Below are 16,337 nucleotides of genomic sequence, written 5' to 3'. Positions count from 1 at the left end.
CCCCAGGGCCCTGGGGGTGCACTGCCCAGCTGGCTGCCTCACACTCTCCTCCCCAAGTCACCCTTTCTTTCCCTCTTTCCAGAAAGAGGGGATGAACAATCTCAGGCTGGGGCCTGACCAGGTCCCTCCAGCCACATAGACCCCACAGCTGCCAGAGGCCAGGGTGGATGCGGCCTCCAGACCAGCGTCCTCCCAGATGCCGAGGGGAGATGGTAACACAAGTGAGCCCAGTCTTCTGCCATGTACCCACACCGTCCCTCCAGCACGGCACAACTCCCACGTTCTACCTACGACCTCCCTGAAACCCCCACCCACCCACCTTGGTCTCAACACTAGGCCCATGTGGCAGATGCCCCCTCTTCCCTCGGCCAACCAGGTACCATCTCCGGGTGATGTCTGCCTCACTGCGTCGACGCCAGGCAAAAGGAACGTCAGCTCCATGTCAACCCCTCCCGCCGCCATCTGCCGGGGTGGGCCCATCTCTTCCCTGCTCCTGCACTGCAGCTACCAGACCCTACGGGCTCAGCCTCCATCTCTCCCTAGATTCTCATCTTCCAGCCACCCAGCAGGGGAGAGCCGTAGTATGTTCCCAGTTGACCTCCCTCCAGGCTGTGAGGAAGGTGTGGGCTCAGCCTGTGGTCCCCAGTCCCTGCCAGCCACACCGCCTGGCCCCGCAGTTCCCACCTGCAGAGCCAGGCCCCACAGCAGCCCTGAGGGAATGCCAGTTCCCAACCCTAACAGAGATGGTGGCATCAGTGTCAGGCCCCACAGCCATCCTCAGGGAATACCTTTCCCCAACCCTAACAGATGCTGGCATCACTGTCCCTGCAAACTCCCACGCTCAGGGAATCTGCCCCCAGCAGCCAGTGCCCACACCTGTTCCTCCAACCACAGCTCCCCTCCCCCTCTGCCTACCTGTCGAAGATTTCTGAACCTGTCTCCCATGGCCTTGGGTCGCCTGACCCATCTGCTGCTGCCAGCCTCCTCACCCCTCACGATGGCTGCTCTACTGTCCATCAGCCTGCAGGCCTAGCCTGCTTCCTGACTGGCCTGTCAGCACCCTTCAGCTCTTTGGGGACCGACCTCAGCCTGGACCTCAGCCTGTCTACACTGCACAGGATGCCTACAGTCCCCCCCAGAGGCCTCCACACACACTGCCAGCACGCAGCCTGCCCCATCCCCCGAGGCTGCAGACAAGAGGCAGGTAGGCGGGGAGCAGGGGCCTCTGTGCAAACGTGTTTGCTGAGGATCCGGTGATGGCGCCCCCATGCGTTACCTTTCTCTGACTGCTGAGTCGGGCTCCACATAGTGATGGCCTGCTCTAAACCATGGGGCTTGGAGGAGATGGCCAGTGTCGTGGCCCCACCCACCTCAGAGTGGACCACTGCCTACAAGGCCAGCAACGGCGCCAGCAGGGCCCAGGAAGGAACCCGGCCCTCCTTGGGTTTCTGAGATCAGCTCCCTGGACCCAAAGGGGTCCCAGTAGCTAAGGATGCCCAGAAAACACGAGGGGCCAACTAGAGACTAAAACAAGGGCTCCACTCCCCACGTAAGAGTGGCACCACCACATTGGCACCTGGGGACAGTCTGCTGGTCCCACTGGCCTGTGGGGTTTACACTGTAGCTTTGCCCCTGGGTCTCCTCCGTTGCTGAGACTGTGACTGTGGAAGCAGGGCTGGAGGTCAGCAGCGTGCTCAGTTCCAGGACCAGACCCCCTGGGGTCTGTGGCAGCTGAGTTAGGGCTGCCTCTGTCTGCTGACAAAGGACACGACAAATTTGCATTTGGCGACTTGAGGTGCCCCTCCCTGCAGCACGCAGACCTCCCTTCCGGGGCCATTGTTCCACGGACAGTGCCCCTGGAAAGACAGAGCCCGTGTGTTGGCAGCGTGGCTCTTGTGAGGTGAATGACAAGCATAATTACGTTCTGCTGCAAAAGTGCCAGGGATAGGGATCTATAAGGCTTCTCCGCAGTAGCTGCTCTTCCTTCAGAGTGGGGTTGGGAGGATAAACACAGATGATAAAACAGCCCTCCTCACCTCTGAGGGTGCAGCCAGAGCCTCAGGAGAACCCAAGGGAGCCTCAGCACCTTCACGGGCCCTGCCGACTGGGAGGGCACAGCCCCGCGCTCCAGGTGAGCAGGTGCACAACAGCAGCACCCAGCCCTCTGCCCAGCTGGGCCCCACTTCCCCGGGGACCCCCACCGTGAGCCTTGGCCCCGCCCCTAGTCCGGTCACAGTGCCCACAGCCCTGGCGTGCATCCCACCCTACAGCCGCGACCCCCACCAGCGCCATGCAAAGGGAGCCGTGAGCTTTGGTTGCTGTGGGGTGAGGGGCAGGGACCTGGCCCAGCTCAGACTGCCCACTTCCTGCCTAGGGCCAGAAGCTCAGGCAGAGGCTGCCACCAGCAAAAGGCAGGCACCTGGCCCTCTGCCCCGGCCTCAAGAACTGCCCTGGGCTCCTGAGCTGGTCCCCACCGATGGCTGCTTCTGCAGCTCCCCTAAGTACAAAGGGCAACTCGGAGCCCCATGAAGTCTGTGCCTTACAGAGGTGGCCTCTGGACAGGGAACGTCTGCCACCCCGAAAAATTTTCTCCCAGCCCCAGGCCTACAAAGTCCTCCCAACAACCTGAGACAGGTGCTGTCAGCTCAGGAAGGGCATGTCCTCACAGCCAGCCCCTGCCAGCCCCCTTCAAACTCTGGGAACACAGGTCAGACATAAGTGTCTCACGTCGGAAAAGGCTGGCCACGGTGGCTTGGGAGGCCGGGGTGGGACGATCGCTTGAGCCCAGGGGTTCAAGACCAGCCTGGGCAACATGGCAAAACCTCATTTCTACAAAACAAAAAACAAACAAACAAAAAATTAGCTGGGTGTAGTGGCATGTGCCTGTGGTCCCAGCTACTTAGGAGGCTGAGGTGGGGGAATCACTTGAGCCTGAGAGGCAGAGGTTGCAGTGAGATAAGATCGCACCACTGCACTCCAGGCTGGGTGACAGAGTGAGACTCCATCTCAAAAAAAAGAAAAGAAAAGAAAAGAAAAAGATGCAGTGTAGGGGATGACACAGGCCCCAAACCCAGAATAGAGGTGAGACCCCAGCCCTGGACTTGGGCCCGTTCTTGCTGGGGAAGGTGAGGTTGGTGGGCTGTGGGAGCAGAATCGTGAACGCAGAGCCGGGCTCCTCCCTCCCGAGCACCACCCACAGGTCAGCCCAGCTGGCACATAAAGGAGAGAGAGGGGCCAGGGCACACAGCAGTGTGGGCTCGGTCTGGGACAGGAGGTCCGAACGCCTGGTCATAGGCAGAGCGAGTCCTGTCAGCACAATGCTGGGCATGTGTGCAAGCTCAGGCCATGCACAAAGCAGCCCCCAGGGCTCAGCTCTCAGCACCCCTTCTGCTTTCCACTTTCCAAGGTCTTCCATCAAAGGGTCAGTCTGAGTCCACCAGGAACTAGGAACTGCGTTGTGCTGGGAGCCAGAAGGGTCTGAGCACAGCCCGCCCCAGCTCCAGGGAAGGAACCTGGCCACGACAGCAGGACCAGGGGCAGAGGTCTGAAACTGGTCTGCAGGACATGCTGCCGTGTCTGTCCCAGCGCTGCCTTGCCCGGCTGAAGCCCATACTGATCAGTGGAGAGCCCTGGAAAGCCTGGAGAGAAAAGTCGGTTGACCGTGCAAAGCGCCCTCAGCAGCCTCCAGGCTGTGAAGGAGGCCACCAGGCTGCCTGCTTAGCCAGGGGTGCCACCCTGAGGGCATGGCCGGCCTGTGCTGGGACAGGCATCTGCAGGGTGGCAGCCTCCTGTGAGCACAAACTGGCTCTTCTGTGAGTCCCTCTAGACATCCTCGGGCTTGGGGGTGCACCCAACCACACACAGTGAGTGGCCCACAGTCCCCTCTCTGCCTCTGAAGGGACAGAAGGCTGCAGTGGTGCAGAGGGTTGGCAGCTTCTTTCCAGAGTGGTGGGCCGGGAAGCCCAGTGTCTGCCTGAGGGGCTGCTCTGGGCAGAGCCCTGGGACTTCTGCCTCGACACCTTGGGGTGCCCCCAACCAGGCTAGCCCTGCCTGGGCTCTGTGACTCCCCAACCCAGCCTGCTTCTGTCCACTTGGCCCCCAGGTCTGCCCCTGGGACTCACGTGCTGACCTGGAGCCTTCTCTGGGCCCAGCACAGGGGCACAGTGTGTGTGTGGCAGCTGAAGCCTCTACAGATGGGCTGGGGTTTGGGTGTTGAGCAGGAGGGTGTGGGCCCTTGGCCAACACCCTGTACTGGCTGCCCCAGATCCCAGAGACCTCCACAGCCACCCCCACACCTCCAGGGCGGCACTTACCCGGGGGTGATGGCAGGCGGGATGACCAGGAGGGCCAGCAGCCGGGCCTGGTGCAGAGCTTCGGCCAGGTGAGTGAGCATGTGGATAAGGCCCCTGCAAGAACCAAGAGGTGGGGTCGGCAGCGCCTGGCACTGAGGCCTCTCCCAGGGTTCTGTGACACCCACTGCCTCAGGGAGAGGTGGGGCTGGTCCCCAACCTGACACCCTGCAGCAGGGCAGGCGAGGCTGCGAGTCCCTTCGTGGGAACTTCCTATTCATCTCTGGATGTAGCCGCAACAACACTGTCTCATGCCCCAGTGGCCCCCCCTAGAGTGGGGGCCTGTGCAGTACCCTAGGAACCCCCAGAAAGAGGGGCTCAACCAGAGACAGCCCCACATGTCCACACCACACTTCAGACGCCTAAAGACATGGCAGATTAAAAAAAAAAAAAGACATGCCAGGTGAGGAAAGGCCCCCAGCAGGCCCAGGACACTGACCCAAGGGCGGCTGCAGGGCACTCCAAGGGCCACACCTGCCTGGTGTAGCTGAGGGAAGGAGAGGGCAGGGCACTGGGCAGGGGAGGAGACAGGGAGCAGCAATGAGGCCTCCTCTGGCCCCTAGAGTGGAGCAGTGCTCCCCAAGGGACGGCACTAGCCTCCCTCCTAGCATGGCCTGGGAGCAGCCCTCAGGACCCAAGCCTGCCATGTACACATGCTGGTGCCCATGAGTCTACCCTGCAGGTGGCCTCTTTGCAGAAACTGGCCTGGAGCACATGCTGCTGCAAAGTTGGGTTTCAGGGTGAGGCGTACACACTGGGCCGGCTCTGGCTGTTACCGAGCATGGGAGACTGTCACTCTTGCGCTGCAGCCCGGGGAGCAGCCCCATCTGGGGAGGAGACCCAGACCCACCCCTCAGGGGATGACAGGAGGGCTGAGGGCGGGGCAAGAGCCGGCCTTGCTGGCCTCAGGTCCCGCCCCGCTCCAGCACAAGCCTCTGTGGGGCTCGGTGAGAACCAGGTTAGGTCAGGACGGCGTGATAGTTCCTTAGCCAGTATCCAGAGGTCCTGGTGCTCCTGATGGTGCCAGGACCAGGGCCTGGCACGTGCAACTGCTGCATAGCGGCAGCTCCTGTTTCCCTGACATGGCCCAAATGGGACTGTCATTTTCCAAGCTAAGCCCCCATCAATTCCTGGGTAACTCTGGCCCAGATCATCTGGTGTTAGTTCTGCCGGCTGCAATGCAGGCACAGTCCTTAGCGAGGAGCAGAGTCTTTGGGCAGCCTGTCCTCACGCCTCTGCAGCTGTGTCCACAACTCTATGGGTGCCAGAGGCTGTCACGCACTGCGTGCCACTTAGAGGTGGTGGTCGAGGGTGCTGCCCCCGCCCCTGAAACACCAAAGTGAGCAGAGTAAGCCCTGCCCAGATGCCTGGGGAAGTTGACCCTACCTGGGGGTCTCCTGCCTGGCTCCCAGCCTGTGGGCTTTGTGCTGTCTGCAGGTACCCACAGCTCCCCAGGACAGTGGTGGGATGGCCTTCTTCCAGGGCCACACCAGACCTGAAGGCCAAAAGGTGCCCCCGGTCACTCTGTGAGGGGCCCAGGGAGCCTGGGTGTCCACCCGCAGTCAGGCTGTGTGGCCCAGGTGTACCTGGGCCCCCAGGAGACAACATGGGCCCTGGAGGTGATGTGGGCTGCAGCTACAGTGGTGCGGTATTGCCCGGAGTGCTCCTCACAACAGACCCCCTCATACTGCCAGCTGCTGGGACTAGTGGCTCCGAGCGCCCCATCACAACCCCTCTGGATGTGGGGACAACGGTAAGGGGCTGACTCAGCGCTCAGGAGGGACCAGAGGCAGCAACACCCCTGCCAAGGGCACTGCCAACAAACTGCAGGAAAAGCTGCCCTGAGCCTCTGTACAGGGCCCAGTGCTGGGACCAGAACCTGCTGAGCCCAGCCTTGGGCCTGGCACACTGGGGTCCAAGTGGTGGTCGGAGGCAGGACTGTGCTGAGGCAGCTCCCAGGCAGCAGAATGCCCAAAGGAATCTGTGGAGCCTGGATACTGCCTGCCCCTGCCATGCTGGCAGCTCCCCACCTTCCTGCAGGAGCCTGGACACGAGGTGCTCACAGGCTGCTCCCACCCGTCCTCGCCTGCCACAGCCACTCCGGCTCGGCAATTCCCCTACTGCCTCCTGCCCTCCCACCCTGACGTTTATGACCCGTCAGGAGCCCTGACACAACGAGGTTGTCTCAGCACCCTCAGCCTCCACCCCAGACACGAGGCTGTCTCAGTGCCCCCAGGCCACCCCAGACATGAGGTTGTCTCCTGAGGAGCCTCTGGCGCTGTCTCACTGCCTACCTAATGCTCTGAAACAGAAATGAGTTACGGCAAATCTCTGATTAATAGACCCGTTCTCCCAGGATGAGTGAGAAGGCTGGAAGCTGGCGGACTCTGTCTCCTGCTGAGACACCCCTCCCCTCAGAGGGTAACGGAAGGTCAGCCCCAGCAGGGTCCTCTGCCCACTGCTCAGCAAGAAGCCCCCCAAGGCAGGGCCTGGGATTGTCCCTCAGCCAGGAATGCAGGCACCTGATCCTCCAGCAGAGCTGGGGCCCCTCAGGGGCTGTGCAGACAACAGACTCCCCACAGTCTTGGGGACATCCTTACCCCTACTGCAGTGCCCCTCCCAGCCTCCCTCCACGCAGCTCCTTGTCCTCCTGCTGCTGCCAGGCCTCCCAGGAGGAAAGCAGACAGAGGAGCCTCTCGGACACATCCAGTGGGGGGCACACTGAGGGGTGCTGGCGGACGGTGTGGGGGTCTGGGCACCAGGATCCAGTGGGGAGCACACTGAGGGGTGCTGGCGGAGGGTGTGGGGGTCTGGGCACCAGAAAACAGGACTCCAGGGCTCTTCTGGAGCCTGGGCCTGGGAGCAGTTCCAGGAAGAGCCTTGGACTGCTGCCTCCCAGCCAGTGAGTCCCTCAGAGCCTAGCGGGAGGAGCGGCGGGGCTGCAGAGGCTGGAGCCGCCCAAAGGGGCAGGACCTGTACCAGCTCCAGGCTGAAGGTCCTCTGAGCCCCTGGGCGGGAATCCTGCCCTACCCCTCATGGGCTCTGCCTCAACAATGTCCCTTCCCTCCCTCAAACTTAAGATCTGTGTGGGGACGCTGCCCCGGGTGGGCAGAGCCTGGACCTGCAGCTCCTCTGCCCATAGCAGCAATGGGATGAAAGTGCCATGGCTGCTGCAGGGGACACCATGGAGCCTGAGCTCAGGCCTGGGCTCTTAAAGCACAACCAGAACTATTTCAGGTGGCAGGGGCGGGGGAGCTGATTCCAGAACCTACGTCTCGCACAGAAGGCTGAAGGGCTGGACAGCTGCCACAGGCGCCCGGTGGAGACGGCGCCAGCCTCACTCGCTGCAACCAGTGGAGTGAGAGGAAGCCACCTGTCCTCAGCACGTTGAGGACGCCCCCTACCAACATCTTGGGCAGCAGTACTGCCCCCCTGCTATCCTGTAGGGCAGTCGTCCACTTTGGCAGAACAGGCAAGGTGGTTGTTTTAGGTGAGTTGGCTGGGCTGCTTGGGCAGGACCAAGGAAGAGCCATTCCTCAGGGCTGTGGCCAGTCCAGTCCAGTCCAGGCGGTGGAGCACTTTCCATCACTCCCTCCAATCCTGGTCAAGTGGCCCATGGGGAGTGGGAACCCACAAGGGTCATGGGAGGGCTGGGCTCTGATGTGGCAAAGGGAGCGCTGTGGCCGCCTCCCGGTGGAGGGGACTGCTGCAGAGCCTGGGGGCCTGGGAGGCATTCCCCAGAGGCCACCATGGCAGTCCACACCACGGGTCCCGGCCGTGCTCAGGGACACCCCCAGGAAGGTTCCCCCATGCTCAGTGAGGAGTTTCTGCTTGTGTCCAAGCTCAACCTGCTGTCACCATCTGGGCCATCTTTCTCTTGCCAAGCCCTCATGAATGAGGGTCCTCAAGTTCCTCTGACCACCCAAGAGAGGCATCAGGGCCGGTGCAGCAATGCGTTCAGAGCCGGCTGAGTGCCACAGGCTGCTTCCACTTTTCTGAGCAGGTGTCCATCTTTTGTGCGGCCCCATCCCCACCCCAGGCACAGGGACTGTGGAAGGAAGGCCCTCCCCAAACCCCTGGTCTTTCCTCTAGCCTCCTACAAACACCAGGGCCAGGAGGTGGGCCCCCCACCACCACCTGTGCCCACTCACACGCGCTTCTGGCTTAGCAGCTGGTTCCAGACCTCCACCACGAAGCCATCAAAATGCTGGTTCTGAAAGAAGCAGTCACAGGTAAGGAGGGCCTGGAGGTCCAGGAGGGAGCAGTGGAAAAACAAGAAGCCCGCCACCTCGGCCCACATGGTCAGGTCGTGGCCTGGTCACTCACAAGGCAAGACCCAAGCCTGGGCTGTATGCCCAGAAGTGCCTGTCTAAAGGAGGAAGTGTGGGGGTCCCAGAGGAACAGGAGTGGAAGGCCAGTGCTCTCCTGCATCCCGCCCACCCATGTGCCTCCCCCAACTCCACCCCCGGGGTCTGGGGGCTCCCTGACCCCTGCAACCCAGACATACTGGCAGCCAGCAGGGCTGGGTCCCCTCCCAGGAGGGTAGCAGGCAGCTGGGCTTTGCCCAAGGGAAGCACCATGGCCCAGCAGACAGGTCTCCCATGCCTGGGACCTCCAGAGGAACCGTGGTCAAGAAAGTGAGCAGCAGCCTGAGCCTGGCTGATGCTGCCTTCCCTGGAAGACGGGGGCCACACCAGAAGGTGCCCAAGGAAGAAGCCAGAAAAGCCGAGTGGAAGCCTCGCGGGAGGCCCAGCCAGACGGCCAGGTGGGACCTGGGGGGCTATGCTCAGAGGCTGGAGCAGCACACAGGCCTCACCTTTGCCACCTGGACCACGGTCTTGCTCAGCTCCTCTATCTCATCCTCACTGTCTAAGACATTCCGGAAATCATCGTAAGTCCAGTCCTCAAACAGGAGCCGAGGCACTGCAGTGGCAACAGACACACACGGGGGCCGTGAGTGGGAGATGCTGGAGGCCCCTGCTGCTTGCTGCCTCAAAAAGGCATCCCCTTGGCCTCCAGAGGGAAGTGAGATCAGACAGTGAGGGGCAGGGAGGCCACCTGGAGCAACCACGCGTCCAGAGAGTATGTCCCAGAGTCTCACAGGCTGGGGGGGGGTTGTGGGGAAGGAGCGAGCAGACGCTGACAGTCCTGATATCCTGACACCAGCTCCCCACAGGGCTCAGCATGGTAGTGGCCCCACCTTACAGGAGGGAGGCTGGGACAGACTCCAGCTGCTCCAGCTCAGACCTGTCACCCGCTTCTAGCATCCCCCCGAGTCTCTCCCTCAGCAACTCGTACTCTTAATCCACTGCCTCTGAGGTTGCCACTGGACGTGGGGACACATGTGCCCCCATCCCCAGCCATGAGCTACAGGGGCACAGGTGAGCCAGGGTCAGCATCACCCTCAGGCCGAGCCCAGGGCTTGGCCCTAGCTGCCCTGATAGGACTCATCAGGTGAATGAAGGAAAAAATGGAAAGGAGAACAATGAAGGCAATGACACTAGCCAAGGAGGTGCTGGCTTTGGAGGGCCACAGCCTGTGTGGGGAGGAGAGCCCAGGACTCCAGCCAGACCAAGGGCTGTGAATGCCAGGCCAGGGCCAGCCTCATCTCAGAGCAGTCAAAGTAACCTGTGCCGCGGCAGCACAGCTGGGTGATCAGGAACATGTGGAGACCCCAGCGCCCACTTGTCCACCCTCGGAGGTCGTGCCATCAGGGCCTTCACTCCTGGCCTGCCGGACTCACCTATGTGCAGGCCCTTGGCATTCTTCCTGATGGCTCGCATCCACCCTGTGGGACATGGAGGGGACAGTCAACAAAGGGACGTGCGCCCGCCGGAAGACTCAGCCTATCTGAGGAGGAAAATGTGGCAGCTGCACCATACGCAATGGGAAGGACAGGGGCGGGGAGGCAGGTGTGAGAACCCACCCCTCCCTGGCCCAGGGCTGGCCCTCCACACTCCCTTTCTGACCCCAACTCTCACCCTTCTGGCCAAGGCCCCCTCCTGACCCTGCAGAGCAGCTCTGAGCTTGCCCTCCCTGAGCTGGGACAGATAAAAGCCTGTGGCCGGCCAGGGGGACAGGCAGCTGCATCCCAGGGCCTAGGGAAGGTCAGGATTTCTCCGAGCTGAAGGATGGCCAGACCCACCAGGCCCTGACACTGGCCGACACTCCATCACCTCCCCATGGTTCTCTCAGTGTCAGGGAAAACCACTCCTGCTCTCGAAACTCCAAAACTGGCTAACACTTCCCCTGCCATTTCTCTCTGTCCGAGACCAAATGCAAGGTGCGGCCATGTAAACTTGGGCAGATGTCATCAGGATGTGCCATCAGGAGGCAGCCTCTGCCTGAACCCCACCCTCCTCCCTGGCATTGAATGAAAATTGCTGAGAGGGACAGAGGAGGAGAGGCCAATGGCCTGTGCCCTTCACGGCCCAGAGGCCGCCCGAGTCATTGTAGAGCCCGTCCTGCTCATGCTTGTGTGCGGCCCAGAAGAGAAAGCGAAGGCCCACCTCACAGCCACCTGGACCACACAGCAGAGCTGGGCACAACACTCTGAAGCACCAACCTGGCCTTGTAGAGGGTCCCACAGTGGCAACCACCTCAGAAACCCCCTCCACCAGGCCTGCCCTGCTCCACTCCCCTTCCCACTCAGGACACCAGCCCACACCATGGGCCTGCTCTCCAGGCTTGGCCACAAGGAGTGAGGGCGTGGGCCTCATGGCCATCACACTCACACACCCGCTGTCTCACACTTAAACATGTCCACACTCACAGTCACATTTAACACTCACAATCTCTTCTCTCCCACATCATCAGTCTCACACACACTCACATTTAAATCACACACACACACTCCCATACAGAGACACCCACAAAGAGAGACACACCCACTTACACACACACCCCTGCTCTCACACTCACACTCTTTTCAGCCTGTGGGGCAAGCACAGTCAAGCAGGAAGGATGAGAACCTTGGTCCACGTCGTGGAGGCCCGTGACCTCAAACATCTCACGGCCACGTCTCTTCAGCTGCAGCCAGACGGGCGAGATCTGTGTGAACTTGCTCCCAAAGACCTTGGTGACATCGTAGCCATGGCTGTTCCACTGGCAAAAGACGGAGACATCAGACGGAGGACGGGTGAGTGAGCGCCTGCCTCACCATGGTGCTGTCGTTCTGGCGGCTCTGGACATGCCCAGGGCTGGCCAGTGTAGACAGATCTCAGCCTGGACTGACATCAGCTCCTGGCCTGGGGTATCCTTCTCCCACTCTGGACTGCCACTCACAGCCTGGGACCCAGGCCACGACATCCCTTTCACCAAAAGTGACCGGTGCTTGTCTCAAGCCCTGCCCAGAGCTAGTGCACACCACTGCTGCAGGCTGGCAGCTGGGAACAGCAAGAGAAGAGGACGCTGGGTGTGAGAACCCACCCCTCCCTGGCTCAGGGTTGGCTCTGCACACCCACTTCCTGACCCCAGACAACCTGAGAGCCCACCTTGGGATTCAGGGGGAACCCACAGAGGTCACCACACCACAGCAAGCCACTGGAGAGACCCCCAAGGCCTTATACTCTGCCATCTCCAGAATGGCACCTCTCCCACTGCAGCCTCACAGCAGTGACAGCCCCAGGAGATCAGAACACAGACCCCCATCACTGACTGGCCAGAAGAGGCCATCGCGGTGCCAGGGCAGCCCGCCTGAGCCTCAGGACCTCCCTCTGCACTGTGAGGGCCCCAACTTACTGGAGTGACATAGCCCAGTACATCTCCAGCAAAGTGTCTGTCCCGGGCCTTTGCTGAGCAGTAGCTGCGATGCTCAAGAACCACGCTTTCAGCTTTGAGGTCCGTCACCACCAAACCCCGGTCTTGAACTGGCTTATCTGAAAACTGACTCTGAAATAAAAGGAATGAGAGAAAGCCATCAGTCATCTGTCCTCAGTGTAGAACACAAAACCCCACCCAGCAAACCCTTTCCATTCAGCCAGCAGCCGAGTCTCTGGATCAACACAGTGCTGCTGACCTGGAGACCCTGTACGTAGAGGATCGAGACCACAGCAGGCAATTCAATTCAGAGTAAGGGCCTGGAGCAAAAGTCAATGCAGGACACTTACAACAGGGGATTGGTATGTGGGCCTCACCCTTTGTTTGGCTGAAGGTGGCAGGCTAGATAGCCATGGTGGCTTCCTCTTGGCTGGGTGAGGGTGGATATCTTGTACTGTAGCTCTGTCTTTGTCTCTGGCACCTAATCCCGGCACCACTCCAGGGCTGGCTATCTTCCTGGACAAGAAATACATGCCAGGTGGCTGGGTGCAAGTGTGGCTCAATCTGTATCCCAGAACTTTTGAGGCTGAGGCAGGTGGATCACCGAGAGTCAGGAGTTGGGAGACAGCATTCCACACATGAAACTCCATCTCTATACTAAATATGCAAAAATTAGTTAGCATGGTGGCAGGCTTCGTAATCCCAGCCACTCGGGAGGCTGAGGCAGGAGAGAATCGCTTTGAACTCCTGGTACAGAGGTTGCAGTGAGCAAAGATCGCCACCGGTAATTCCGGCGCCACAAGGAGAGCGTAAACTTCATCCTGGCAAAAAAAAGAACATGCCAGGCAGAATGCTAACACATATGCTGGTTAACTACCGTCTGCCACCGCACCATTGTCGTGCAACCCTGCCGGCTAATTCAACGCTTCCGCCACTCTTCACCACGTAAACTCCCTGCTGGCCAACCACCGCCTGCCACCGCCCCCACCATACGCAACTCCTGCTGGGCTTGGGCACCAACCACCGCCGCCAGCCTCCCACAATGAGAGTCTTTTTCCTGCTGCTTCAGCACTCTCCCCCACTTCCACCCCCTGCTCCTGGAACCCTCCATCCAGGCATATCAATCAGGTTTCTGTCCTGTAACAAGACTTATACCTGTCGAAGTGCCTTGACCTACAAGGGCTCCAAGTGAGAGAGAGAGATTTCCACTGCATAGTTTATTTGCCCCCAGACAGCACAGAGAGCATCTGCCAATCCAGGACTAGGTCACAGGAACCGTCCTGTGTTAAGGTCTAGCCAGCGGCATGGGGACTGCTAGGACCGAAGGGTGGTTCTATGAGTTTACACCCTTGAACGTGCAATCCCAGGGCCATCCCAGGGGAACGCCCCAAAAAGCATGAGGCAAACACAGCTCAAGGCCATCACAAAGACAGCAAGATGAAGATGCAGGTGATACAAGCAAGAGGTGGAGGATGGAAACTGGCAACTGGCACATAAAACAAGCTCCATGTGGGGTGAGTGGGGAGGCACCCTACCCTCAAAACTTGGCTCCAGAGGCTGCTCACTCAGAGGCACTGACTGGCCAGAGCTCCAGAACCACGCAGGCTGCCCACCAGCTGCAGGCTCATCAGGTGCCTTTGTGAGGAGCCAAGCCCCTCGAGCCTCCTGGCTCACAGGTCCCAGTGGACAGACAGGAGAAGAGGATGATGGATCAGCCCTCAGCCAGGACAGTCGCCTCAAGTCCCCAGGCCACCCCTACCTTCTCCAGCAGCGTCTTTGAGGCGGCTTTTTTGGCATCTGACTTTGACAGCGTAGTGTGAACAGGGCTGCAGGCCAGAGCAAGCCAGAGGAGGTTGAAGAGTGTCCGCATGGTAGGTATGTCACAGGAGGGTCCAACCTCGGGGTCCAGAGGGCTGCAGGGAGAACAGAGCACATTCAAACAACCAGTAGAGAGAGGCAGCACATGGGCAACCCCTCTGCTGAGGGGGCCACTTTCTCCTAACAGGGCCTGGGTCCTCATGGCACTGGGCGAGGCCTTGGCCACTGGGACAGAGCCCTGCCCTGGACCAGCCCTGGTGGCCAGAGTCCATTCTCCAGTACTCCTGGGCCTCCTGACTGAGCCACCAGTTCCTCCCAGACACCCAGAGAAGAGCTTCCTCACCATCAGCCACAGAGCCCTCCCCTCACAGTCCAAGGCCGCCCTGACCACCACTAGCCATCTAGGAGAGCATGGGTCCCCACCTCCTCCTTCAAATCCAGAGAAAGCCAAACCATGGTAGGGCTTAAGTGTAAAATAATGAAGTCACAAGCTGGGCCATGTGGTGGCTCACACCTGTAATTCCAACACTTTGGGAGACTGAAGTGGGAAGATTACTTGAGCCCAGGAGTTCGAGACCAGCCTCGGCAACATAGTGAGATCCTACAAAAATTAAATATTTGGGCCGGGTGCAGTGGCTCACACCTGTAATCCCAACACTTTGGGAGGCTGAGGCAGGCGGATCACCTGAGGTCAGGAATTCGTGATCAGCCTAACCAACATGGTGAAACCCCATCTCTACTAAAAACACAAAAATTAGCTGGGTGTGGTGGTGTGCACCTGTAGTCCCAGCTACTCAGGAGGCTGAGGCAAGAGAATTGCTTGAACCCAGGAGGCAGAGGTTGCAGTGAGCCAAGATCGCGTCACTGCACTCCAGCCTGGGGACAGAGCAAGACTCCATCTCAGAAAAAAAATCGTAGACTCAGAGAAGCCTACGATAATGACGACGATGGTGGTGATGCCACATAAGTACTAAGATAAAATATAGGTACCCATTTATGCAATCTCAGGGTAGAGAAGGCTTTTCCAGCTCTATGAGCACTGGGAGAGATAAGGAAAGAAAACACCACTAAAGTAGAACTACATACAAATGTAAGACTTTCAGGAAATAAAGAAGGAAATGTGAAGACAAATAATAAACCAAAGAATATTTGGAACATACTTGACAATAGTTTTCTACCCATAATCTATTCATAACATGCAAATAAATCTCACAAATCAAGAAAAGACACTTGAATAAAAAACGTCCTGGCTGGGCGCGATGACTCATACCTGTAATCCCAGCACTTTGGGACGCCAGGCGGGTGGATCATGAGGTCAGGAGATCGGGGCCATCCTGGCCAACAAGGTGAAACCCTGTCTCTACTAAGATACAAAAAATAAGCCGGGTGTGGTGGTGCACGCCTGTAGTCCGAGCTCAGGAAGCTGAGGCAGGGGAATCACTTGAACCTGGGAGGAGGAGGTTGCAGTGAGCCGAGATTGCGCTACTGCACTCCAGGGTAGTGACATAGCAAGACTCCAACTGAAAAAAAAAAAAAAGTCCCACAGCCGGGCGCAGTGGCTCACACCTGTAATCCTAGCATTTTGGGAGACTGAGGTGGGCGGATCACCTGAGGTCGGGAGGTGGAGACCAGCGTGGCCAATGTGGTGAAACCTCGTCTCTATTAAAACACAAAAATTAGCCAGGCGTGGTGGCGGGCACCGCAATCCCAGCTACCCAGGAGTCTGAAGCAAGAGAATTCTTGAACCTGGGAGGCGGAGGTTGTGGTGAGCCAAGATCTTGCCACTGCACTCCAGCCTGGGCGACAGAGTGCGACTCCATCCCCCCAAAAAATGTCTCACTATAAAAATATCAGATGAAGCCGGGCGTGGTGGCTCAAGCCTGTAATCCCAGCACTTTGGGGAGGCGAGGCAGGCCCGGATCCGCGAGGTCAAGGAGATCCAGACCATCTGGCTAACCGGTGAAACCCGTCTCTATTAAAAAATACAAGGAGAATTGGCGGAGTGATGAGAAAAGCTCCAAACCTGTAATCCCAGCACTTTGGGAGGCAGGAGCAGAGGCCCGGATCCGGAGTTCAGAGGTGAGACCATCCTGGCTAGCTGCAGGAAGAAACCCGTCTCTACTAAAATACAAAAAAAAATTAGCAGGCCGGGTGGCCTGCTCCCAGCTACTCTGGGAGGCTGGGGGCAGGAGAATGGCGTAAAACCGGGGCTGAGGCTGGCAGTGGAGATCCAGCCACTGCACTCCAGCCTGGGCTACAGAGCGAGACTCTATCTCAAAAAAGAAAAAAGAAAAAAAAAATCAGATGAAAAGAGGTATAACACAGAGACACCCAGAGCCCCAGAAATGAGCAGCTTAGCCTGATTAGCGACAAAGAACTGAACAAACCCTGAAATGGGCAGCATCTCCACCC

At 59.2% G+C, this 16,337-nt stretch overlaps 1 protein-coding gene across 7 annotated transcripts in view; it reads right to left on the bottom strand.

The window, feature by feature from the left end:
* CHID1 (chitinase domain containing 1) overlaps window positions 1-16,337 on the bottom strand; it is a 44,121-nt gene that overhangs the window by 22,088 nt on the left and 5,696 nt on the right. For 3 of the 7 annotated variants that reach the window (XR_002516910.2, XM_009185261.4, XM_021925388.2), the window contains exons 1-8: window positions 15,196-15,219; window positions 13,867-14,020; window positions 12,090-12,239; window positions 11,321-11,453; window positions 10,093-10,137; window positions 9,166-9,272; window positions 8,501-8,562; window positions 4,314-4,406 (exon numbers count right to left, since the gene is read on the bottom strand). Coding sequence is in view for 6 of the 7 variants with exons in the window: in XM_009185261.4 (XP_009183525.1) it covers window positions 4,314-4,406; window positions 8,501-8,562; window positions 9,166-9,272; window positions 10,093-10,137; window positions 11,321-11,453; window positions 12,090-12,239; window positions 13,867-13,977 (701 nt within the window). In the remaining variant the exon portion in view is untranslated. Of the gene's footprint in view, window positions 1-4,313; window positions 4,407-8,500; window positions 8,563-9,165; window positions 9,273-10,092; window positions 10,138-11,320; window positions 11,454-12,089; window positions 12,240-13,866; window positions 14,021-15,195; window positions 15,220-16,337 lie in introns of those variants that run through there. The other 4 variants (XM_003909352.5, XM_009185262.4, XM_021925389.2 and 1 more) reach the window with 3 other exon arrangements.

Source organism: Papio anubis, chromosome 12 (genome assembly GCF_008728515.1).
Source record: "Papio anubis isolate 15944 chromosome 12, Panubis1.0, whole genome shotgun sequence".
Classification (NCBI taxonomy): domain Eukaryota; kingdom Metazoa; phylum Chordata; class Mammalia; order Primates; family Cercopithecidae; genus Papio; species Papio anubis.
Note: the sequence above shows the minus strand (reverse complement) of the source record. Positions and strands in the feature narration are given on the sequence as shown.